Here is a 27585-nt window from a genome sequence, read left to right as displayed (position 1 = left end):
TCATTTCGTGATGGCTTGCATGTGAAGTTTGAGAGAAAGCCAGGGGTCATTAATGACTCCAAAGTCTGGCCTGAACAACCAGCAGATTGGGTAGACAGCAGTTGAGATGGGCAGCAAGAGCAGGTTTGAGTGGAAAGGTCAGAAGTCCAGTTTTAGACGTGTTACGTTTCTGGTATTTTGCAGAAATCCAAGAGTAGCTGTTTAGTAGGATATTCAGAGAGTTTGGTTTTCTATATCTCCTATTTTATGTTTTCTCCTAGTAATAAAGTTTCTTATGAGGAAATGTATCACTGGAATGTTTTCTCACTAATAGCTATCTGCTGTAAGCAGAGAGAACATAAAACTAATAATGTCACCACCAAATCACTTAGAAATATAGTCATCCCCTCTTATCTTCAGGGGATACGTTCCAAGACCCCCAGGAGATGATTGAAACCACAGACAATACTGAAACCTCTATATATTATGTTTTTTCCTACACATACACACCTATGATAAACTTTCACCTTTTCCCTTAAAGGAAGCACTTTATGGCTTCTCTTTGTTATATCTGAATTGCCAGCATTACTACTCTTGTGTTTTGGGGCCATTATGATTTAAAATCAGGGTTACCTGAGCACAGCACTGTGATATCATGACAGTGATCTGATAACCCTGAGGACTAAGGGAAGACCACGTAGGGCGTTCCTACAGCATGGATCCACTGGACAAAGGGAGGATTCACGTCCCAGACAGGGCAGGGTGAGATTTCATCTTGCTACTCAGAAAGGCATGCAATTTAAAACTTATGAATTGTTTAATTCTGGAATTTTCCATTTAATGTTTTCGGACCTCAGTTAACCAAGGGTAAGTGAAATCACAGGAAGCAAAACCACGGATAAGGGGGGGGCTACAGTACCAATTAATAAAGAATAATTTTTAAAAACCCTCAAATGACAAAGAAAATGACATTAATGCACAGTTTCATTTAGTATTATATAAAAACCTGTTTTGTTGTTATAAATAATTTTAACATTGCCATTAACTTTAGCTTAATTTTTACCTGGTCCCTCAGTATTACCCAATTTTAATTCAACTTGTTGTATTACAATCTCAAAGCTAATCCTTTCAAAGATGACTAATAAATTTCCAAGAAAATTTGTACAAATAGGATTACCTTCCTCTGTACATCATAAAATGTAATTCCATTTTTAAATGACAGCTTTGATGAATTTATAATAATAAAGGAACAAAGTAACACTGTATGTTTAGGCTCTTAACTGTGGGATTTATGTTCTCATTCGCTGACTCATTTTCTCATTCATTTATTCAGTAGCCATTCACTGTGTGCCTATTTGTGAGGCATCAGGAATTAAGATAAATAGAATACACCCTTGTAGCCAAAGAGGGGCTCATAGGCTAATGGAATATTCAGATATGCAAAAACATAATTAAAGTACATTTTAATAAATGGTATAATAGAGAAATATACAAGGGGTTACGAGATCTCAGAGGAGAATGTGTCAAAATTCAGAAAAGGTTAAATCAAGCCCTATCTAACTTATAAGTTTATAGAAAGCAAGAACTAAACAAATATTGACTAAAATGACCTTAGCATAAGAGGTTAAATAAACTAACGAGAATATTTTTGTGCTATCACACAGTAAGCCTAATTATCATAACTTAAGAATACCCATTTTAGGTGTTTTCTGTCGAAGAATTATATATGACATATGCATATGACTATACTTGCAGTACTTTCACCAAATTACTTAACTCTAAAGTATTCATCAAACACCTAAGAGCTGGATTTCTTTTACAGAGGATTACACTGTTAATGTCACCCACTGGCAACTTGAGATACTTTGTAGTAAAAGATCAATGGCATAACCAGAAATATTTCCTTGACCAATGAAATATTAAAAACGAATGGTGAAATTTTTACTATTATACTACCCTATACTGACATTTAAAAAGCAGCTAAGAATTCTATATTTAATTACTATTGGTATTTCAATTGATAGAATCGATGATAAAAATAAGGATGAAAATAAGCATGACAATGAAAATAAGGATGACATGTTTAAAGTGATTTGATCTTCTCTTCTTGCAAAAAGAACAGTGGAAATAATTGGCTGAATGTCTAATTCACATGCTTTTAAGTTCATGTGAATTTTTTAAAACTATGCATAGAAAATAATAAAGATATTAGAGTATCATACGTAATGTATGTGTTGACATATGTGGGAGAAACATGGAATAATTGAGGGATAGGATGATTAGGAAATGTGGATAATTCTTTAAACACTTAAGGTAAAGAAATATACTAATATGGAATGGCACAAAATATAAATTAACTTTAGAATCTGGTGTTTTAATTTGACAGCTGTTTGACAACTGCAAAATGGAAAACTGACCTCAGACAACTGCGTATAAATGAGAGATGATTACGCCAAAGAATTTCACATGGAAAGATAAAATATACATTGTAGTAACTCTTCACATGGGAATAGATAAATGCAGGCTGGAATTTTTATTGTCTTTGAAGGTGTTGATATTCAATGGACTTAAATTTCACAAAGAGCTGTGTGTTACTCTATCTCAACTAATGGCACTTTCTGAAACATAACACCATCAGTAGAGAAATAATTGTAAACACATTTGCAATTTCCAGGTGTTTCTTGAAGCAATTTTGAGTTGACCTTCCTTGACTTTACGTTTTGAATGCTAAAACAGTAATACTGCTCCTTTCTCTACCTTTTCTTAAATTTAAAAATAATGAGCTCTTCTATGGTACAGCTGGAGAAGTCACACATGTCCAAGAAGGCTAGCAGCTTAATCTACAAGCTAAGATTCCGTATTCATGCCTTGATTCTATCTAAACTACTGAGGTATTTTGTTCTTCATTCGCTTTTCTCAACATAAAAATAAGGACAGAAAACTATATTCCACCATTTCAATGAAAAGAATTCTGTTTTCAGAAGAAAAATATTTCTTTTTTTTTTTTTTTCTTTTTTTGGGGTGTGTGTGTGTGTGTGTGTAAATGATGATATAAAAACTGTATGTCCTATTTCAGAAGCCAGAATTAGGGAGGAGGGGACTCAGGCAAATTCAGCCCACTCACAGGTTTTGTAAGGTATGCAGTGATTCAAAACATTGAGCCAAACTTAAAATCAGGAAATTTCATATGAAAATTCAAACGTTCAACGTCTACTGAAAAATTGGAGGTTCTGGCAACACAGGGCATGCATTTACCAAGGCCAGTAATAGCAACCACTCCCCTTGGCCAGCGCCACCCCCCTCTAATTCATCATGAACACCAGGCAGCCCTAACACAGCAAAGAAAACATGCATAGAAGAGATCTGAGAGCATCTGTCTCTGAAAATGGAAGAAGTCACGGTGAGTAACTGAGTTGAGTTTCTTGTGGCCAGGGAACAACTTTACAAAAGAAAAATCTCATTTCTTAGTCTCTAGCAAGACTGTTTTCTACAAACACAATTGTAGTCCCAGGAACTAGGTAGTTTAAGAGAAAGGTCCACCAATATACCAATAGATCTGAACCCAGGAAACTCCCTCTTCACCAGGAAGCAATACATAGGAATAACATAAGAAAGGAGGGCCAAGCAGATGTTTCCGGTCTGTTCTTCTACCCTGCATCAATCGCCTCTGACTCTTCCTCCCGATAGCTTAGGCTCCCTCTGTATACCTAACCTAATAAAAATGTGTTGAAGGAGGCCAGGAAGTGAGATTTGCTTTAGGTATGCCAAGTGCCTTTCCACTTAACCAAAGTCGTAATTTTACATTTATCTGTGTGATTTTTTTGATTGATGCCTATTTCTCCCACCAAGCAATAAGCAATACTGATTATCCACTTACTCATTCACTCATTGCTGAGCTCCTAACTATGTACAGAAAATGTCCCAGGCATGGGAAAGAAAGAGCAATGCATAAAACCCAGTCCCTGATCTTACAGAACTGACATTCTAATGGGGAAAATAGACAAAGAACAAAAATAACACGTCAGAGGAGAGCAATAGAAATGCAGAGAGTGTTCGTGTGCTAGGGCGCTAGGGCGACATCTCTGAGAAAACATTTGAGCAGAGATTTGAATGAAGCCATGTGGATATCCATGAGAAGGCAGAGGGAACAGGAACCGCCAAGGTAGGAGTGTTCTTGATGGGTTGGGGAGCGGCAAGGAAGGCAGTGCGCTGAGTGGAGTGAGCAAGGGCGCCAGAGGAAGAATCGCAGGAGTTCTGGAGGTAAGAACTTTGGGTTTTATTCTGAGTTGACCCATTCACGTTCCTCCAGCATAATTTCACTTCTATTTGTGCACTAGCTTTATCTTCCCATCACAGAAAGCACCAAGAATTTTAACACCACTCAGTCCACGGATTCCAACCTCCTTCTGTCTTCTGTTCTCAAGTCTGTGCTGCTCCCTTGCCCCTTCCCCAATTCATGCTCATCTGCGTGCAACCACCACCTGTATGGTACCAATTCTGTGGCTCTTGTCATCTCTATCTCCTGCCAAAATCTCTGAGATCCAATAATGACCCTTATTCATCTCAGCCTGGATACACCAAAAACACAGCAAACCTGCAAAACCAGCAAAAAATCCAAAATCAAATTATTATTTCTTTGCAAAGTCTTGGTCTGTTTCCGTATTTTCTGCCTCGTTGGATGGCACTCTATCCATCCACTTAACCACAGCAGAAATCCAAAAGTTATTTTACACTCTTTTATTTTCCTCACTAGGACATTATAATTAATGTTCAAGTCCTTTCAATTCAATTTCTTTCCTAACAATGCCCCTTCAGGCTCTTATATCTTTACTTACTATAGAAAGCAAATCTCCTCACTTCCTGGCCTCCTTCAATACATTTTTATGAATAAATAGTAAGAATAACTAAAAATAATCGCATGTTTACTAAGTACCAGCATTATAGGGGAGGAAAAACTATCCCTCTACACTTTTAGGTTCAGTGACTGGAGGGGGAGGGGGGCTGTGAATTAAAGTGACAACAGACAGATTAACAAGAAAAGACATATGAAATAGTTAATATTTAATTTTATGTGCAAGGAGCATCAGAGAAAGAAGTGAATACCTAAAGCAGCGGTGAGTTTTAAGAGGATATATACCATCTTAATAGAAGAAAAGGAGAAAGGAAAAGCCACTTATGGGAAAGCAAATAAATTTTAGGTAAGAAAAATGGGCCCTTATGAAAATAGATGGAAGACAGGATAGTTTATTCCAATGTCTCTACAGGCATGGTGCTAACTTCTTTCAGGGAAGAGAAAATTGGTGTTGCTCCCAGGGAGAGGATTTACAACAATTGAGTTATTTGGGGAGGCTCTGCTTTTAGGCAGATAAGGAATTGCAGGAACTCAAATGCCTTCAGCTCAAAATAATTCTTATGCCAAAGTGGCATATTTGGGGGTGGCATATCCTGATCCCCTCAGCACTAAAGATATTATTGCTGTGGATTGAATGCCCCCCAAAACTCATTGAAGCTTGATCCCCATTGTAACAAAGTTAAGAGGGTGGGAAATCAGACTATGTCTGTGTCAAAAAGTAGGGCCTTTAAGAAGTAATTAGATTGTGATGACTATGTCCTCGTGAATGGATTAATCCATTCATGGATTAATAGTTTGTTTAGTGGGTTATCAGGGAGTGGTTCTGATGGCTTTATAAGAAGAGCAAGTTACCAAGTTAGCTCTCTTGCTCATACCATCCTTGCCATATGATATCCTGCATTGCTGTAGAGAGTCCCAACCATGAAGAAGTCCCTACCTCACCAGGTGCACCCCTGGACCACAGACTGCCCAGGTTCCAAAACTGTAGGAAATAAACTTTGTTTCTTTATAAATTACTCAGTTTCAGGTATTCTGTCATAAGCAACAGAAAATGGACTAACACAATTACAACATTTAATTTCCTCAACAACCTCATCTGCTTACAGTTAAGAAAACTGAGGATCGGAGACGTTAAGTCCACTGTCCAAAGCCACAGAGCTAATAAGTGGCAGATACAGAATTTGCTTCCAGGCAGTCTGGCTCCTGAGCCTGTACTCTACCACTAGGTGCCACTGAGCATTTCCCATGTGCCAGGCCCTGATGTATGGACAAACAGACATGGTCCTTGCCCCTGCTGAACTCACAATCACATGGAGAGAGCATCAAATAATTACATGCAAATTGTGAAAAGCACTAAGGAAAGCTGGATAGCATGACATAAGAGGAAGAATTAACCAGATCCGGGGAGTCAAGAAAGTCTTCTCTGAGAATCTGATGCTGTTGCATTACCTGATTTTAATTTTAATTTTATCATTGCACCAGTTCCTGCCTCATATTTTCTTGTTAACATTTTTATTGTCCATCTCTCACTATTCCACTGTGAACTGCAAGAGAGAAGCAATCTGTCTGTCTCTCCAGCACCCAGCACCATCTCTGGAATATTACAGGTGTTTAGAAAATGTCTGTTAAATGGATGACACCTTAGCTGAGATCTAGATAGACCCAATAGTTCAGACTTAGACAGTAGAAGGAGATGAGGCTTGAAAAGAAACAGACCATGCAAAGTCCCTAGCTCGAAGTCAAGATTTTTTCTCTATCCTAAGACTGATAGAAAGCCATTACTTAAAACCTACCAATGGTTGCTGGACACCTACAGGGAAGTGTGCTTGCTTTAGCAATGCACACGAGGACCTTCATGATCTGCCTCTGCTACCTCTTTACCCAAATCTCTCCTGGCATCCTCCCCATCTTGTGCCTTATGCTTTCACTGCATGACAATGTTTGCAGTTCCTCAAATGGTCTCCCTGCGTATAAAATTTCACATCTCTGGGATTTTACTCATGATGCTCCCTCTGCTTAGAAAGATCCCCTTTCACAAACGTCTACCTGGTAAACACCTCTTTAACCTTTTGATACTCCAGTCACTTCTCTGAGAAGCTTTCCTGACCTGCACAGGTAGAAATGACCACTCTCTACACTTTCCTCTGTATGCCTAAGGCACTGCCTGTATTCTGCCACTGTGCCAACATATGTTTTTGTTTTATTATACTTATATATCTGTCTTCTACCTGTCAGCTGCTTCAGAGTAGACACCAATCTTCTTATCTCTAGCAAAAGGAGTCAATAAATGTGTAAGAATCCTTTCAGAAAATAACTTTTGAGGGCCAGCCTGTGGCTCACTTGGGAGAGTGTGGTGCTGATAACACCAAGGCCATGGGTTCGGATCCCATATACGGATGGCCGGTTTGTTCACTTCAGAGAGTGTGGTGCTGACAACACCAAGTCAAGGGTTAAGATCCCCTTACCAGTCATCTTTATATGGGATTTTATTTAAAAATAAAAAAAAACTAAAAAATAAAAATGAAAGAAAATAACTTTTGAGAAAACAACAACAAATATTAGCATCTTCCACTACTTAATGATATTCTGCTTTCTGGTCCAGCCCAATCAGAATTACTTTCCAATAGGGAGGTGAATGTCAAAAGGATTTCAACAGCCTTCCTTCACCTCAATAAGTTTAACCTGAACTAAGCAGAATAAACAAAATTCTGTACAAGTGGGAACTAGTTCAGTTACATTTACTGCTTTTCAAAGGCATTAAAATAAAGTCTTAAAGCCTGAATGCTCACTGAGTACTTACAAAAAGGGTAATTTCTGATGTAACTTGACTTTACTTTAGCCAGAAGGGTTTGGGGTGGCTGAATATCTATCTGTTGAAAACTTATAAACTATTTTTCTTCTTGTGGGAAAATACATTAGACTTTGAATTCGGAAAATGTCCACAACTCCACAACTCTGTGTTCAAGGTTAACTGCATGCTTATCTAAATAAACTATTTAGCCATTCAGTCAGACATTCACTCTAAAGTAAGTAAAAATTATGAAGGGAATCCAGGCTCAGTAAATTCTGTCCTTTATTGATATCCTAACTTACAAATCCCTGAACATTTTTATAAGAACTGAGAATCTGATGTGGCTTTAAGATATGTTTATGTTCTTAAGGTCATATGTTGTATTTAATCTCCATTATTTTACTGATTGATTGATTGACTGGTTTTATTGAAACATAATTGATTGTACTTATCTGTGGGGTACAGCATTGAATATCTATACCTGTGTGCAATATGTGATGCTCAAATCAGGATAATTAGTATATTCAACCTTAGACATTGTAATCATTTTTTTGTGGCCCTTTACCAATGTTTCACTAGCCCCCTTCCCCCTCCCCATTATTTTAAATAGTAGATGCCATCAATAAAATAGGAAAAGGATCTTTATTCACATATCTTTAACTAGCTGTTTAAGGAAATTATACACAACACTGTTTAATCCTTCTTATTTAGTTCATCTAATGACAGAAATGGCATTTTCTAGACTATCAACCATACTTTAGATAAAAGTAATACCAGAACAACCATAATTTTATTTGGATATAGTAATAAAAATCTTAGGATATTACACTAGACTTATTTCAGTGGTTGTTTTCTTTCTCATAAGCTAGCAGATAAATATCTTCTAGTACTAAGGAAACCCAGTCAGAATAAAAGCTTAAATTGCATATTATCTTAGTATTTTTAAGTTTACACAGTATATTTTAGGTATAAGGATACTCTAGATTACAAGTACACATAAATCTTATCGACCACCAAAATTTCTCTTTTGTTTCATCCTATCTCTACATTCCATCATTCCAATCCTTTAGAATTTCTTTGTTCCCCCTGTGATCACTGCTTCCGGGAGAAATCTGGCACAGGATCTGAAGGAAATGCCACAGTGAAATTTTCCTTAAGATTAATCACACAGGTAAGTAATTTCCCCTTCTTGCCAAACAATATTTTTTAAAACTTCTTAGAAAATCGATAAGACAGGACAGGGTGGTCATGAAACTGTGAATTTCAGGATTTACTTAATCACTTACACACAAATTTTAAAGACCTAATAATCTGCCTAAAGCAGTCTGGAGCACCATTATTATTAGAAATAGCAACAGACAAAGAATTCTTAAAAGTTGGCCTGGTTGAAGAAGCACAGATATAACAAATAACATCTGCTGCATTGTCCTTCTCCCACCCCCCACGCCTCAATACTTATTCCTTTCAGTGTCTGGGGACTCAGTTTTGAATTCAGAATCATCCAATGATTCCAATTTTAAAGTACAGATATATATCAAGGCATTCAAACTTTTCACATATTAAAGCTTAAAAGCAATTTGTCACGAAGGCAAGGAGAGTGAGTATAAGATAAGGAAATGATACAGCCTCCCAGGAATCAGCCACACAGTCAGTTTTTACATCAGTATCATCAGTCATCAAACAGCTAGTAGTCAATTTAATCCAGAAAATAGGGAGAGGAGTCTGATTCAGAGCAGAGAACACACAGTCTGGTGGAATTCAGAAGAACAAATTATCAGAAAGGCAAAATGTAATTGAAGATTTAAAAAAGAAAGAAAAAAAGGATGATTTTGAAAGAACCTCAGCTTGAACTCTGCTAGGTGGGGGTGATAGGAGATACCTAGGGAAGCAAGTCTCCATGCCACCCAAATCAGGTCTAATCACAACACTGGTATTTGCTTAGACCTAAGAATCCTACTCTCCACATCTGTATTAGTATCATTTCCATTATTCCCATTACGTCGTAATTAAATATCTGCTTTTTTGACTCCACAATGTTTACCAAATGGCATAAAATCAATAATGTCACCTGAACCTAAGTTATCAGCACATCCTCAAATATGAAGAATTAACATATAAGTACATACATACTTGAAATAAATAATATATACATATACTCATATGCAAACATATACACACATATATTGTGGTTTGCAAGTATAACCCAAGTCTCTTAGTACACTGAAATGAACATATTTTCCCTTCCTATTCTCTATTAAGACCCTAACTGGGGTTAACTGAAAGATAACCAGATTCTGAAACTGTGAAGAATATGGGCCCAAATCCAACCAAACCTTCATATGAATAACAATAATAATAGCTAACACTAACGGAGCCTTAGTTTGACTAAAGCATAAGTGCATTAAATCTCATTAGAGATAGAGACATTAGAGACAGATACATTACCATGCCCACTATGGTAACTCTACCTCAGTAGCAAGGACGTCAGCCGTTAACCTGGTCGCAGGAAGACTCATATTAATGCAAATAGTCCGATTCTGAGATAGTGACTGAACTAGAGCATTTCAGTTGAGAGGAAAAAGCGGTGAACAAGTCCACAGGTTCTGTTCCCAATTAGACCATTTTCAGATGTGTGATCAGTGACATCCTTAAGCTTCATTTTATTCTTCTACAATACAGGAATGATGTCACCTCACATAGTAGTTGTAAGACGCAAATAAAATAATGACCAGTTAATGTGGCATGTAAATTATAAAAAACTATCTACAAATACATGTTTAAATTATCATCATCTCTGCATTTGTTGGCAAAACTTAACCTGGAGTTATTTAGGTTATGAATACCAGTGCCAAACTCATTCCACTGAGACAAATGATTCTGGAGAGGGGAATCAAAAATATAATTTAGGAACTATTTGGGGTTATATAAATTCAGGAAAAGAGACTCTGCATTTAAAATGCATTTTTGTTTTGACATTCAGTAGTGCTCATCATTTTCTTTATATATAAAAACCATATTTAGTTAGAGACTCCCACATGGTATTCAAGGACTCTATGCAAACATGTTCTAGTGCAGTAGCTAATTTGAATCATCTGAATAAGCCACAAGTTATGAACTTCAGAGGCGACTGAATGAATGCAAGTTGCCTACCAGCTAAAACATCAAAGTCAAACAAATCACAACACTCAGAAGAAAAATATATTTCTCATATTGATTGATTTTTCTTACACGTATGATGTTCAATAAATCACATCACTGGTATTTGCTAACGTAAGTCTTATTCTCCTAGAACACAACACCAAATTTAATAACAACTTTTGTTCAACATGGAAGATGAAAAGTCAATTCCTATTGCTCTAGGCAGACTGTACAGTCAAAACAAAAGAAACATCAGAGAGAGCGAAAATGAAGAAAGATGCATTAGATATTAATCTCATATTCACTGGGAAAACAAGAAAATCTTTATCTGTTTCTCCTTTCAGAGTTTAAAGGCTGTGAATTTTCTTTTGCCCTACCCACCCTATAATTCAGAGCTCTTTATCCAAAGCCTTTCCTTTTTACCTTATTTCAGCCATGAAAGTCTCTCAAGTATTGTCAGTATCAAACAAAAACATGTCTCTTCTTGACCCTATTTTATTCACACCTCTTGATCGCTTTCATTTCCTTTCATAAAAATTCTTCAACATTCACGGATATACTAGATTCCAAAGATAACATACCCTTATCAGATTTACCTTTCTAATTATAACCTACCTTTCAGATCTGAAACTCTACTTATGTTTTGTGTCTTTCTTCTAATTTTTTCCAAAATAAAGTCTCTGAGAACATCAATAGTTCTCCTTAGAACTAAGTCTACGTTATGAATTCATTCATCATTTATTTGATCTTTCAAAAAAGCCATTTCTGAAATCACGTAAACCTAGCCTCAAACAAATGATCTAATGTATGTAAAATGCTTAGAACATTACTCAACATATAGCAAGTGCTAAATAAGGGTTAGTTACAATTATTGTTAACACTTGCTACTTTTCCCCCTCTCCTTCCATACACATATTCCTGCAGAATTTCACTCTACTGGCCCGCTCTATATACTTGTGGGCAGAGGTGATGGATGTACAAGATCTGAAAGTCATAATCATTGTTTTCAAGAAGTTAAGAGTTCTCTAGGGAAGAGATACAAATGAATAATTATATTGCAATACCACAAGTACCTATTAACCATGTTTACAAAATGATACATTGGAAGTACTGTCACAATGAAGAAAATAGAACACAGTTTTTCCAGAGTAGAACTATGACCAATAATAGGTTGAAGTTATAAGGAGAGTTCTAATCATCAGCGCTGCCCACCTATAGAGCCAGCTGCCCTGGGAATCGGTGACAATCATAGTAATCAGAAGACAAGCTGCCAGGCCAGGAATAATGAAGAAAACAGAGAGATCCAGCATCAAAAAGTCATCAAAATTCTAGAAAAATTTACTGATAGCAGAGTAATAATGGATGTAAAACATTCTTTGAGGTCATGTGTGTGTGTAATACCATAATTAGCACGATAGAAGAGCTTAGCTGTAACTACAATGAGGGTTAAGCTAAAGCAAGCCAGGTAAGATGGTCTGTGGCCAGTAAATCTCTACTTTGCCAATGGGCACACTTGTGAATAGAAAAGGCTGAACCCAAGTTGAGATCTTTAGATACAAAGATATTTTTGCCACATCTCCTTCATAGAGAAAGATTGAAGGCATAAGTGGGCTATGAATAGCAAGACCATATAATTTCATGTCCAAGCTGGGACACTTAAAGGTAAAAAGGGTATTCTTAATAATTACATCAAGAACACAGGACAATAATGTGTTAACAATAATGTGATAGCTCGGTTAACCAAGCTATCAATGGATAGTCACGTATGAAGAAATGTGAGCCAGAGACTGCCTGAGGCAGACATTGTAGCCAGGATCTTGGGTAAAAATCTCAGAATGAAATAGAAAGTAAATATTATTAAAGCGGTGGTTCTTAACTAGTGATAATTTTGGTCCCCAGGGAACATCTGGCAATATCTGAAGACTTTTTGGTTGTCACACTGGGGTGATATCCAGTGGGTAGACGTTGGGGATGCTGGGAAACACCCTGCAATGCACTGGACAGCCCACACAATAAATAGTTAGCGAATCTAAACTGTTAAGAGTGCTGAGGTTGAGAAATTGTGTACTAAAAATTAAAAGATCTGCCTGTGTAAATATATGAAATGTCTGCACTATAAAAATTTAATTAAAACACAAAAAACTGCAGAAAATGTTCACACCTTCTATAACAAAGAGTTAATAATACACACACAGCAAGAGCCCTTAGACGAAGGCAAGCATCTCAACAGCAAAACATGCAAAACTCACTGGAAAACGACTGACAAAAGACAATACAAATGGCCAATAAACACTAAAAAATAAACAAACTCCACAACTTGAAATAAAAAGGCACTTCTGATGTTATCTATAAAAACCCTGCAAAGATTTTTCAAATTCACAGTGTTAGTGATGAGCTCTTTAACACGCAGCCAAACAGAAGTATAAGTTGATTTCAAACAAAGAACCAAAAGACTGTCCGGGAAGACATGTAGCTATACTTAAAATAGATATCTTTTTTATCTTAACTTTTTATTTTGAAAACTATATGTGTTTTGACACAACCACACACTTTTAAAAATCTGTCCTGTGCAAAGATTTAGCTACAAGAATTTCAGCTCAGCATCGTTTATATGGGCAAAAAACTGGAAAGTCCTAAAATGTCAAACAAGGAGAAACTGATTAAAAAATCAGAGTGTACCTATACAGAACTCTTAAAATCATATTATACCAAATATTGACATGGAAGGATGTTCATAACAAATAATTATATAAAAAAATACATACAAACTAGATATATAAATCATTTCTGTGAAAAAGTAATATATGTGAAGATGTGTGCACATGTGTATGAAAAAAGTCTATTACAATATAAACCAAAATGTTAACAAGTGGAACTATTTGGGTGGTGGGTTATAAGCACCGTGAAAGCAGTGATTTTTATGTTTGTTCCCTGCTGTAAATCTAATTAAAGCGTAAGGGAAAAGTAAAATAAAAATTACTATTGTTATTTTTGCTTATCTATACTTTCTCACTGATCTGCAATGAAAACACTATTTACATAATAAATTTTTAAATGTTCCTTTTAAAAAGAATAATTCAGCATCAAAACAAAATGTTTTACAAACAGAAATCAAAACAACGTCACCTACCTCACAGGGTTTAAAGAATAATTTATGTAAATATGCACTATATGAATGTAAGAAATTAATTATTTTGTTAAACTCATACATTCTAAAGTTAAACCAGTTTCACATGTGCTTTGGCTGTTAGCCTTCCTCCCAGCAATTTCACTTCCATTAATTTGTCCGTTAAAAACAATTAGAGATGTACGCAGTGTTATTTCTAGGAAAAAGCTGCAACACAGAGAATTGGTTGAGAAAGTTGACGCACATCTGTAAGTGGAATATCATGTCACCATTAAAATTTATCCTATAAAAATATATTTACTGACATACACATTTAGTGACATAACCTCTCAAAAAATCATGTATGTGTAACATCCCAATCACAGCCTATTATAACAACTATTATGTCAAATACTCAAAATAATTATTATAATTTTCTGATAATTATCTTTTTCAATTTCTTAATTTATTCTATTTGAATTTATTTAGTTATTCAGTTTGCCACTTGTTTCTCAAGATTTGATCAGTCAAAGCCATCCATAACATTTTATCTTTCAATCATTAAATTAAAAACATTTTATGAATTGCTTTTGTCCTTTGAAGTCATACCCACTTTAAAGCCACACTATGGTTTTGAATGAAGGACATGTATATATTACAAAACATGTATGTCATTCCTTTTTACATTTTAATGTTAGTGGTTTCTTATACAGATCTCTTTATGCATTACTCACTACTTCATAAATCAGAAGCTGAATCTCATTTTCTCTCCTTAATACAAATATAAGAACTGCTTTCCAAAGCTTTATTTTCTCTAATTTCATAGAGAGATCACAGAAGGGTACAAAGAATAAACACTCAGAACTAAATGAATAACAGCTCAAAGAAAGTATTGAAAAAATTAAAAATATATATAAAATGTTATTTGAATCCTTTTATAAACATGGACAGAAGGAAAACTTTTCTCCCACAGAACTCTATTAGAAGTTGAAGAACTTTTATACAGACTAACAACTTATATGCTTCCTTTAATTTGAACACCAGTTCTCTAAAAAACAAAAAGCAGTAAACTCTTCCTTTTTGCTAAGGACTATTTTTTAACCTATGTGCTATTCAAAAACTCAGTTGACCTTTGTTGCCTAGTGCTCTTTGTTCTGCTTACACTATTTAAAAGCACTAAAAAAATGGCCTCTCATTCCTTTATTTTAAATTTATGAGATTGCCTAACACTGGAACTAAAATATTTTCAACATATTATTGAGAATATATTCTCATTTGGAAAGCTGATTGGTACCATAACACTGATACTACACTACAATTCAACTATGCTGGGAGTCATTAAGATTTTTTAAGTATTTCAATGCTTACAAATGAAACTATAGCTTAAGAAAAGTGGAAGGAAACAATATGATGGATACAAGATGAAAATTCATTTGCCTACAAGCACTGATGAAGATCCAACATCACTCACGGCACTGAAGAGGACTGTGGGGGGATGAGTGACAGGCAGAGGAAAAATGTGACAAAGCATTACAAAGGAAGAACAAGAGAGCTGTGCAAGTGACATGCAGGAGCAGTGCTGGAAAACCAACCTAAGAAGGAAATATTAACAGAAGAGGCAGACTTTTTCAGTAACAGAAAGAATCCCACCACATATTCGGTGGCTTTCCTCAATAGTTTTAAAATTTATAGACCCCAATTCATCCCCTATAGCAAATCTACGGACTATGAAATCAAGCAGCCATCTAAACACCTAGCCCTTTTAAAATTTCTAAAACCATGCCCTTAGGGCTGGCCAGTTAGCTGTTGGTTAGAGCGCAGTGTTACAACACCAAGGTCAAGGGTTTGAATCCCCATACTGGCCAGCTGCCAAAATAAATAAATAAATAAAATCTTGTCCTATGTTCAGTTTCTGTCAATTTCTGCCTAAATGTAAATCCATTCCACTTTTTCCTCCAGATACTTCTTTGATACAACTGACAAATGTTTTTCATGATAAATTCTTGAGCTTTCTTTTTTATGGCAGTGGGGGTGGGGTGGGATGGGGGAATGGGGTGGGAAATGGGGCCAGGGAGGAGCAGCTCCAACTCAAAGCAACTCTTATGTTTTATAATATTTTGGGGTTTCTGAACCATTTGATGCTTTTTAGTTCCCCCCACCCCTGCCAAATCCCCAAATTTTATTTTAAACATTTCCTTTGAATCTTTATAATTTAAACAGGAGATAACGATTAATATCTCAAGGATAAATGTAGCTTTTCAATTTAAAAAAAGAAGCTGAAAAATATAATGCACTCCTGGTTTAATTTCGTAACCTAGATCTATAAGTAAATAAAGCAATAAGAACAAAAATTGAAAAACAGACCCAAAATAGTCAAATAAATTCATTTTGCTTTTTATTCAAATTTTCATTAAAAATATGTTCATGGTGAAGCCATGTTTATTCTCTTTGCCAGGAAATATGGGAGGGTAGCAAAAGGAAGAAGCATCTCGGAAGAGATGGCATTGTGGGTTACAGAAGGGCACGACACTTCTGGTAAAGTGGTAGGACTTATTTGAACCTCACTATAAAATTGTTTTGACGTTAAAAATAACAACACAACAACAACAACAAAAAATAACCTTGTATGAAATGGACTGATCCTTCTCCAAATGGTTGATAATACATTGCAGAAACAAAATGATTTTAGGCCTTATCAAATTAAATTCCCATATTTTGCAAACTAGCAACTTATACGTCCACTCAGTCAAGCTGTTTTCCTGCTGGTAACTTGAATTACTGTTTTAAAACTGTGCCAACTCCCCTTGGGTGTTCCAGTGATGAAAACGATTTTCCTTAAGTTTTAGCCAAGACTTTTTCACTATAGTATCTTGTGAAAAAGCCACAAGGTTAGGGCAGACCACAATGACCAGGGAGGAGAAAAAACTATTTTAGGAAATTATTTTGATGTTCAAAATAATAAGAGGGAAAAGATGTATTAAAAATAATGTACTAATTAATTCTTTGATATAATCTAATTCCATATACCAAGTGAGCTGGATATGCCTGTTTAAAATACATTCTGTTTTGTATAGTGGTGGCTTAAAATGCAAAGAAATCAAACAAAAAAGAATAGCACATAATAATGATGAGCTCAGGGGAAATGTACCTGAAATGGATAAACAAGGATACCACTAAGTGTAGAAAGTTACAACAGCTCTAAAACACTTTTTAACCCAAGGAACCCTGGTCATTTGAAGCATATACTCTACTGCTCTCTCACCTGAACATATCTGAAAAAATTCACCTCAAAAAAGAAGACATTGATTATGTAACCCACAGACCTCTGCAAGACATATAATGTTACAGTGCTTCTCTATCAATATATAAGATTTTGGAAGGTTTTTAAAAATACGGCAATACCACCATGTAGGTAAGAAGGGACAATAGCATAATCTAGCTGAAAGGTGAGAAACCGACCTGATTGATGGAGTTGGCAGCACAGGATGCGAGGCCTGTTCCAACAGAAGTAAGCAGGAAACAGGGCCAGTCAAAAGGTCCTGGAGCCAATGCAAATCCAGCTGAAGTAGTACTTACAACTAGAGCTGCAATACAGAAACAGCAGATGTATGGTTATCACAAGATTCCCAAATGTAAAAGCCAAAAAGACAAAGAACTTTGAAATAAACCAATGGGTTACATTAATAACACAAACTATAGGCTAATCTTTCATTTTAAAAAAATCCACATTTTTCGGAGTATAAAAATTACACATGTTCATTATAGAAAAATGTTAATTTTCCTTTAACTCCATCAAACGTAAAAGTAAAAAAATAAGGTGGACCTTCCAGATTCAGTCATTCACTTATTCACTGAACAAACACTTACTGAATACCAAATTCATGATCAGTACTGTGCTAGCCAGTAGGCATCGTAAGGGATAAAGAAGTATCAAGTCTTACTCCTGCTCTTGGGTAATTTGACAAGAAGACGATGAACATGCACTAACAACTATAACACAAGGTAGCAAATAATAAGGGTGCCAATTCTGTGACAAACTCCAGACAAGCCTAGTGATGGGCTTTCACATACCAGCTGATGGTCCCGGTGCCAGAGGATGAGTAGAGAAAGTTGAGAACCCTACAGCCAGCGAGAGGAACCAAGGGAAGAGGCAAGGTGCAGACATGAAGCCAGGCAATTCGAGCTGCACTGAGCCTGCTCCTTTTTGGTAGGCCCTGGTGCTTCTTTCCTGGGGTTTACAGAAGCTGACAGGGCCAGAAAGTGTCTAAGAGTGGTACCAATATAAGGCTGTAGAAATTCACTCAAAAAAAAAGATGACAGTTGGTGGGCTAATGTAGGAAAGCTTCAAGAAGATGGCGTTTAAGTTGGACCTTCAGGAGGGGATGTAGAGAAAGGAAGAAAACAGTGGAACGTAACAGGAGATGGATAATTCCAAGCCAGGCACAAGGGCAAGGAAGACCAGTATCAAGAACCGAAAGTCTGTGTAACACCATCTATCTACATTTGCCAAAAACCTAGGAAACATTTTTGATTCTCTTCTTTCTCACCCTCTGTATCCCACTCGTCGCAGAGTGCACCTTTTCCACCTCTATGCTGTACTTCAAACCCATCACAACAGCTACCAACTAGTTCAGCGGTTTTCAACCTGGGATGGTTTTGCCCCCCAAGGCACATTTAGCAATGTCTGGAGACACTTTTGGTTGCCCCAACTGGAAGGGGAGGATGCTACTGTCTTCTAGTAGGCAGAGGCTGGGGACACTTTTCAACATCCTATGATGTATAGCAAAGCCTCCCACAAAAAAGAATTTTCTGGCCTAAAATGTAAATAATGCTACGGTTGAGAAACTCTGATCTAGTTCTAGCCGTTATTATAAGAGTCTCTTCCTAACTGGCTTCCTTGCTTCCACCACCTTGCTTCTCTCCAGAGCGACGTTTTAAAAATGTAACAGATCGTATCACTTCACTGCTTAGAAAATCTCTTGACACTATACCTCGAATAAAATGCAAACTATTTCCTCTGCCAGTAACTGTACCTCACACTTCTCTTTAGCTCCTTCCCTGTTCTCCAATCATAACAGTTCCTTTCTGTTGAGCATGCTGTGCTATTTCTTGCCTTGGGTCCTTGTACTTGTGTTTCCACTGCCTCTTTCCAAGGCTGGCTCCTTCTCATCCTTCAGATCTCATCTAAAACGCTGCTTCTCAGGGAGAACTTCCCTGATTATCTCATCTAAACTAGGACTCCCAGTTACTGCCTCACTCAGATCATCCTTTCATTTCCTTCATGGTACTTATCACACTCTGGCTCCTTGCTGGAATATAAGCTCCATGAAGGCAAAAGCCTTGTCTATGTAGTTTGCAGCTATATTTTCAGGGCTACCACTATGCCAGACATAGAGCGGCATTTACTGGAGGAAGAGGAGGAAGGGTGGTGGCAGCCAGATTGCAGAACATCCAGCTGAGGAGTTTGTATGTTGTTTGGTAGGCAGTAGTCACTGACAGTCTAATGCAGGAAAGTGCTATATATAACTGGAAGCTTAGCCTGGTAGCAACGTGCACTGTGACTACAGGGCAGAGCGTTTTGTGGAGGAACAATTTAAGAGGCTATACCATTAATCCACTGTGAATAAAGGTAGTAAAAGTGGCAACTGGAGAGTTCTAAGGGATATTCTGATTAGAGAATTGTTAGGACCTGGTAGAAGACAAAACAAAACAACAACAAAAAAGAACAAAAGTGACATGGAGAGGAATTAAAACATTAACAGAAATAAGGAAATTAGGGGAAGAGGTGATGAAGCTGGCTGGTCAGGAAAATGTGCTATTTTTGAGGAACCATGGGACATGTAGGTAGAAACATATAGAAAGTAGAATGAAATATAAAACTAGAGCTCAAGAGAGAGACAGGAGAGAGGCACAAAGCTCTGGAGTCACCTGGCTAGAGACCACAGCTGGACCTGGGGAGACGGATGAGATCAACGGGCAGCACGTGCAATGGGAAGAAGTATATGAACAACGCCAGATCTTTAGAGATGGGGAGAAAGGAAAGAATGACAGAGACAGACAAAGAACATTTGGAGACAAGAATCATGAGAATGAGTTGGCACAGATGTCCAATAACCACGTAAGGGGCCTTAGGAAGCAGGACAGGAAGGCACCACTACTGACACTGGTACTTGCTAGAGAAACTGACAGTTCCTCCTAATGGTCACAAATTGCTTGGCATGTCCTTCAATCTTGTCTTATCAGCAACTTATAGAAATCCTTTAAAGTTCTACCATATGGATGAAGCCCCTTCCCTAATATCCGGATAGGACAGATGTTTCTGGATATTGTTATATTTCTTTGGTTGGATTCAATGGCAGTTTACAAGATGACTTAAGTATATGAGAATATTTCAAAAAGTTTGTGGAAAAACAATTAAAAGATAATACAAATCTTTCCACAAACTTTTTGAAGTATGTGCTGGGATTACCGTATATACCAGAAGTCTCTAGAGAGCATGTATTTTGGGCAAGAGGGCCTTGTTTTAACTCAGTGGTTCCCAAATTTGGTGTGCATCCGAATTTCTCGGTGGAAGATTAACCTCCAGAAAAGAGCAGACATTCACAGATTTAAGTAGATAGGAGAGCAAGGTTCCGGAATGAGAAGTCAGGTTTGGATAAAGATTATAAGAAGGCACGCAGAAGATTAGGAGCTGAAGGCAAACAGGAGGCTGGTCTGCAGTCGCAGACACACACACATCGAGAAGAAATGCAGGACACCTGAGGCAGGGAGTGCTTCTCGGCCAGAATGCATGCACTGTCCCACCTCACGTTTCTCTCTGCCTGGAGGTACAGCCTGCCCCAGCCCAGTACCAGTCATAACACACCAAGTACACACAGGTGCCTAAGAGCAGCCAACAACCACATGGAGTAGGAGGCAGCCATCAAAAACAGAACACTTATTTTATTTCAAAGGAAACAGGTTTTAGCTCTCTACTTCTATAACGACTCATGCCGAAAAGAAAAAGCCATCGTCATCTTGTTTTGCACAACTCAACAGCTCTCCAGATAGGTTAGGCGACTCCTCACATGTTGCACAGTGTGTCAGTGATAAGCCAAGACTGGAAGAAAAATCCTTAAAAAATCCAAGCTACTTCTCAGTTGTACCAGAATTCTATCATGCAGAAAGCAAGGCTGATGGTATCAATGGGAGAATTTGAGGGAAAAGAGATTGCAGGGTTTACCCTCTTAAAATGAAACTAAGTAAATTGCTTTCATCCATAGAGTAAATCAAATAATTCTTGACTATATTTTAAGCCCTTGAACTTGAAACTAAAGTATACTACTCATAAAAAATGGCGGTAGTTAAAAGAAAATTCACTATAACTTTCTCAACATATAACTAGTAAAATCTAGAATTATCAGAATAAAAAACAATTCTAGATATCATAAATATCCAGATAAACATCTTGTATTATGCTTTATGAACAAATTTGAAAAAGTCAATTACCATCATGGTTGACAAGAAAGTGCCACCATTAGTGAACTGTCAGAAACAGAAGTGCTCTAAAAAGAAAATTTGCTTTTTTTAAATTGAAAAGGGTATGTAGTTACATGAAGACAGAACTGTTAATCAGAAGAGAAAGTATCTTATTTTTTTTTCACCCCAGAGCTTGATTGGGTGATAAACAATACAGAACACACATCAATTTTTTGACTACTAGGTCTACTGAGAAGAGACAGACTGGTTTGCAAAAATCAGACAAAGGGAAAAGGACAATATTTTGTTAAGAAATAATAATGTCTAAATTTACAATATGCAAATACTGCCTAATTTTAAAATGTACAAGTTGTAAATGGTAATAGGTACAATATGACAGCAAGTATCATCATTATTGCTGTTATTGTTATTATGATAGAGGAGGAAATTTGAATTTTATAACACATTTCTAAAAAAGCCCAAAAGCTAGCAAAGAATGTATTTATACCTACTTCATCAAAGCAATTAATTTAAATGAGAAAGGCAGAGAGGATTGATAAATTGTACACGTAAAATTGACCAAAGCAATATTCTCATACAACACTGCCACAACTGTAATTAAACTTTTCATTGATTTCCTGGGATTCATTACACAGAATCACTTTGCAACACCAGGATCTCATTAAAAGTGAGTGTAATATATTCATTCATTAATAACACTTGAAATGATATTTTATTTGTTAATCTCATATTCTGTCCCTTCACAAATAAACATAAAATCAATGCTGCCAATGAAGCATGACCCATCCAATACAAGCCCAGAGGCACTGCACTGCAGGCTTAGGGATAACTCTGGGAACCTAAGAAAGAGTAACATTCCCACTCCAATGTAGATTAACCCATCCCCACTCCTGGGTGGGTGGCCACACAGAAAACCCTAAGCTTCCCCATGAACAGAGATTCAGGAACAGCCTTCACTAAGAGCAGTCCTGACTATTTGGCCCAATCTGAGCACAACTACAGCTCCTTCAGTCAATCTCTTCCAAACCATAGGCCTGACCTAAGACTGACCAGGGCCTTCCTCTCCCAGGCCCAAAATTAACAGGATTTACCAAATACAGTCTCTTATCTGCCTGCCTTCTCTAGGGAGAAGTTCCTACCCATGTTCTCTATAATTAAAAATTTTTTTAAAATTTTGAAACCATCACAATTAGATAATCCCTGACTGCCCTGGAAGAAAAAAAAAACATGTTGAGAACTACCTATGAGGGCCATGTGGCAAAGAACTATGGCAGCCTCTAGGAGCTAAGAGCAGTCCACACCGGCAGCTACAAGGAAAACAGGAACCTCAGTCCTAAAGTTGCAAAGAAATGAATCCTGCCAACAACCAGTGAGCCCAGAAGAGGCCCCTGAGCTCCAGATGAGAACAACAGTCCCAACCAACACCTTGATTTTAGCCTGGTGAGACCCTGAGCAGAGAATCTAGCTATACCATACCTGGACTTCTGGCCTATAGAAACAGCGAAACAATAACTGTGTTGTAGTCAGCTGCTACGTTTGTGGTCATTTGTTTTGCAGCAACAGAAAACTAACACGCACTGCAACTAGGGTGCCATGTAAGAAAGACTAGTCTATCAGCAGCACAGAGGACTGACTGGAGTGGAGGAAAATGTACTCAGGGTACCACTTAGAGGCCATTGCAGTGCACTAGGGGGGAAGTGATGAAGGTCCAGGCAGGACAGCAAGAGTATGAACAGAATTCAAAAAGTATTTTGAAGGTGGTGATCCAGAGCTTCATTACTCAATAAATATAAGCAGTTACAGCAAAGGAACAAAACATAATTCAGTAACTCAAGGAATAATAAAATCTTAACAAGTCAAAGAGACCTCTTTAGGGTTATATGGCTACCGCTAATGTCCTAATCCTGTCGACATTGCCAATTGCAGCACTCTTAATCCTGTTCGTGAAGCCAATTGTCTAGCTCCATGACCACGCCAGTTGTCAGGCTCTTCTATCTGCCAGTAATCCTGCCAACTGGGCCAATTGCTGAGCTAGGGCTGGATCTGGAGCTCACAGACCCCTCAAGCCCGTTTACAGACTGCGTCACAAACCCTTCATATGCCACACTGGGTCACCCAGACCCCTCACACGCCAGGCTGGGTCACCAGACCCCTCACACACAGATCTATGAGCTAGGTAACTAGCCAAAAGGTCCTTAGAGCCATAGGTTGGAAAGCACGGGTGCACCAGGCGGACGCCGCCCGCCTGCTTCACTCAAATTCCTCCCTCTCTCTCTTTTTTTCTCTCTCTCAACACAAGAATAGCAACAAAACTAAAAAGACACAGTGGCACGCTCGCACACTGACTACACACACACACACACACACACACACACACACACACACACACACACACACACACACACACACACACACACACACACACACACACACACACACACACACACACACACACACACACACACACACACACACACACACACACACTGCTTACAATGGATGTACTAAACCACACCCAACAGGACCCGAGGCAAGGGCCCTGACCAAACTATTCTATTTTCGCAACAAGAATCAACCAGTCTTACCTCTCTCTAGATGTAAGAATCCCTTCTCCAACGTTTCAGTGTATGCTACCTCTGAATCTGGTCACAGGAGGTTGTTTCTCCCCTTCTGCCACACAAGAGTTCTTGCTGTTCCACACTCTCCAGTCAAGCTGAAACCAGCTTCCTTGAAACACATACCTATAGATGCAATTTCTGTCTTCTGGAGAAACACTGAATTAACTTTTTCTTCCTTAGCACTACCCTTCAATCATGCAGATACAACTATCCCCACGTATACCTAGTAACAACCACTCTGGACTTCAGGTTCCTGTCCATGCTGAGTGACACTTTCTAGAGAAACAATAGTTTCTACACTACACCAAAAGCACTTAGCACATGCCTGGCAAATTAATAAAGACTTAATAAGCAGCACTCTTGGTAATTACGAAAATGGGGTTCACAGAATTCTAGATGAAATATTTTTCTGGCCACTAAACTCAAACTTTACATTTCCAGCACTGCCTAAAGGATCATAGAGAAACAACAAAACACTCCACACTAAGCTTCACATGCTTCTGCGTTACAATCTATGTTACCTTTCTGTGTCCTCCAGGGAAGTGACCAAAACAGCAATCTTTTAATAAATGTAGACTAAAAATGATAATGATAAAAACAAAACTTACATTTGTGAAGCACTATACAGTGCCAAAGTGCTTTTACATTTACTTAAATCTCGAAAACAATGTACTTCAAAGTAGGGTGTGGATACTTCAGGGATGTGGTAAGGAAACAAAGAACTTCCACTTATATTTGATCTTTTAATTCTTTCTCTTAAAACCCACATTTTGCGTCTTAAAATGAATAGGCTGACTGGTTGGCTCAGTTGGTTAGAACATGGCGCTGATAATACCAGGTCCAGGGTTCAATCCCTATACCAGCCAGCTGCCAAAAAATTTAAAAAATAAACAAAATGAACATATCAGTGTTGGAGTACATGAATTTTGTTTACAAATAACTATACATATGTTATATATATTTATATATAATAGCATAAATATTATAAATATACATATATAAACCTGAATTTTTTGTACTGATAAAGTACATAACTAACAAACTTTGGAGATCCCTACTCTAAAATAAACAGCAAAACAGGGTTGGGCCAGCTAGCTCACTTGGGTGAACATGGTGCTGGTAACACAAAGGTCAAGGGTTCGGATCCCTGTACTGGCCAGCTGCAAAATAATAAATAAATAAAATAAATGGCAAAACAAAAAATGGTAGATATTAATGTCTGATTTTATATATGGAGAAGCATATGCAAATACGTGGTAGTCAAATCAACCCAGAGTTTAATCAAGAGAGTCATATGTTTTACATAGAATATTTGGAGCTCTGCTTTATGGAATGTTGTTTAGTATGTACTCCAAAGACTCATTTTCAGAAGAAGAAAATTCTTCTAAATGAAGGGAACATACACATAACACACACACACACAATCACATAGCAGATTACAAAAATCACAAACTGGCAAGTAAAGCTTTAACTCTGTATCCCTGGCATAGGATCCATGATCATGTTTCTTACACTGCAGGTTTTAAGGGGAATTGTAAAGAGTCAAGAGGAGGGAGCCCAATATTGGGGATTGGGTAGAAGGAGACCCATTGCATACTGTTACTTCTGCAACAAAGGGGTCTTTGCCACCCATGTAAACTAAGGCTTGGCAGGAATTGTAGTGCAAATTTAGCCAGCCTCCCGAGTTCTAATCTCGTAGTACACTTTCCAGAGCAGCAATGAAACACTTGGAAGGTTTTACCTTTTCTCGTATGCAAGGGGACTTTCTTGGAGAAGCAGCTTTATCAAGAACATTTTTTAAAGGCCCACTACTTTGAGAACTATCGGTCTCCAAGATTAAGCATAACAGAAGCATTTATTTCCTTCTAAAAACATCAATTAAAAATAACTGTAAGAATTATACTCAAAAACTGGTCATCTATATCCTGCTTTCTTATTATCTCTGCCTCTTAATGCCCCACTATTTTTTTATAGGAGTGGCCCCAAAAGAATTAAGAGAAAAACAAAACTCTAACAAATCAGTCTGGACAATTATCAATTCTCATAAAAGATTTGGTAGAAAGATTAAAACCACTGACCTACTAAAAATCTGAGATTCCCTATAGATTTCAAATTATCCTTGTGAACTATTACATTTCATTATCCTTGACAGCAGATACTATGCAATATTGTAATCTAAATCCACAAATCTGAGATGTATTCTCTTTAAAGGTCTTTTATGTAGAACTGACCAAGAGTAGGCAGTTAATAAATTTGTATGTGGTTTTGTTTACGTGTGTCCAAGCAAAGAAATAAGTTCTTTTCAATATATCTCAAAGTTCAAAATTATATAACTTTAATTCAGAGACAGGAGTTAAGTCTTTTCTGATTTTCAAATGAGAGTATATCATTTACTAAATAGCTGTACTGACGATTTCCATCTCTATCTTCATTTCTATTAACACCGTAAGCTTCAAATGGTTGAATTTCTACTTTAAGTGAGTTTTTTAGGCCTCACAGCTTGGCAGCGTTCTGTAAACCTCCTAATACAGTCATCTTACCAACACATATATCAAAGAAGGTGGTAATTCTTATGCTGATTGTTAAGTTCAGATGAAAAGTCAATCGATGAGAGACAGGGTATTTTTTTCTCAGCCACATTAAAAGATATCAATCAGGAGTAACTGATTACAAACCAGAACCACTTCTGGTTAAAAGATAAGACTTCTCATAGAGATTTTTTTAATAACACAGCTGCAAAACTAAGAACTTATTAGGGCTTCCTGTTTTTCTCTTTCTCTTTTTATATGCTTAATGACCAAAGTTGGTCTGAAAGTCCTACGACCAAATTTAAGTCTCATAACTTCAAATTTACTGAGCAAAACTGTAACCAAAATGAAACAAATGAAACAAAATGGTCACCAAGGCAATTCACCAGGAAGCTTTTGGTCTGCACTTAATCAGCATTCAGAAAAAGGAAAATGGAGTATCTATTGAGTTTGATAAATGCAAAAAATAAAAGATGATTATATTAAGCAAATTATGCAACACTGAGTGAGATCCTAAGATTTTTCTTTTTTTATAGTTTTTCCCTGAACCAAATGACTTTTCTACTTTGTCATCCTATTTTTAATTTTTTTCTTTTCAATAAAGAAATATTTCTTCTCAATATACTTCATGTACGTAACAAACACTTACAATCTTTTTAATTAACTAAAAAATGTTTCCATAAAACTGATGCCTCTAAACTAAAACCAGTGCATAAACTAAAACTTTTAAGAAGCAGAAATCTTTTCAAAAGTTAGTTTGACAAAAAGGAATTGTTAGTTTAGCAGTTTTCACTAAAATAATGAAACTTTATCTCAGTTTCATATCAAAATTATGTATAATTGTCCAGAGAACAGATATTTTACAATGATAAGCATTTAAAATAATAAAGAATTAATATTAAGTCTTCAAGTATCACTCTAATTTAGACAGTATTTAATGTTTATGTACATTTGATTATTTTGTATAACACATGTAGGAGGACAGTAAAATGGACCTACTCATTTGTTCTTTACATCTAGACCCAAATGTATACATATATTCATGCAACATTATTTTCTTTTCACTGAGAATTTTCATTTACTCCTATTAATTA

General features: G+C 36.9%; 1 protein-coding gene across 4 annotated transcripts in view; it reads right to left on the bottom strand.

Annotated features, from left to right (window-relative positions):
- The window catches only part of LOC134388447 (protoheme IX farnesyltransferase, mitochondrial), a 122820-nt gene that overhangs the window by 72346 nt on the left and 22889 nt on the right, over positions 1-27585 (bottom strand). Inside the window, exon 4 of one of the 4 annotated variants that reach the window (XM_063111493.1) lies at positions 17326-17450. The exons of the other annotated variants lie outside the window; for them this stretch is intronic. Within the exon in view, the coding sequence (XP_062967563.1) occupies positions 17326-17450 (125 nt within the window). The remainder of the gene's footprint in view (positions 1-17325; positions 17451-27585) is intronic. 4 annotated transcript variants of the gene reach the window in all.

This window comes from Cynocephalus volans, chromosome 10 (assembly GCF_027409185.1).
Source record: "Cynocephalus volans isolate mCynVol1 chromosome 10, mCynVol1.pri, whole genome shotgun sequence".
Classification (NCBI taxonomy): Eukaryota; Metazoa; Chordata; class Mammalia; order Dermoptera; family Cynocephalidae; genus Cynocephalus; species Cynocephalus volans.
The sequence above is the reverse complement of the archived record's forward strand: the minus strand, read 5'-3'. Positions and strand labels throughout refer to the sequence as shown.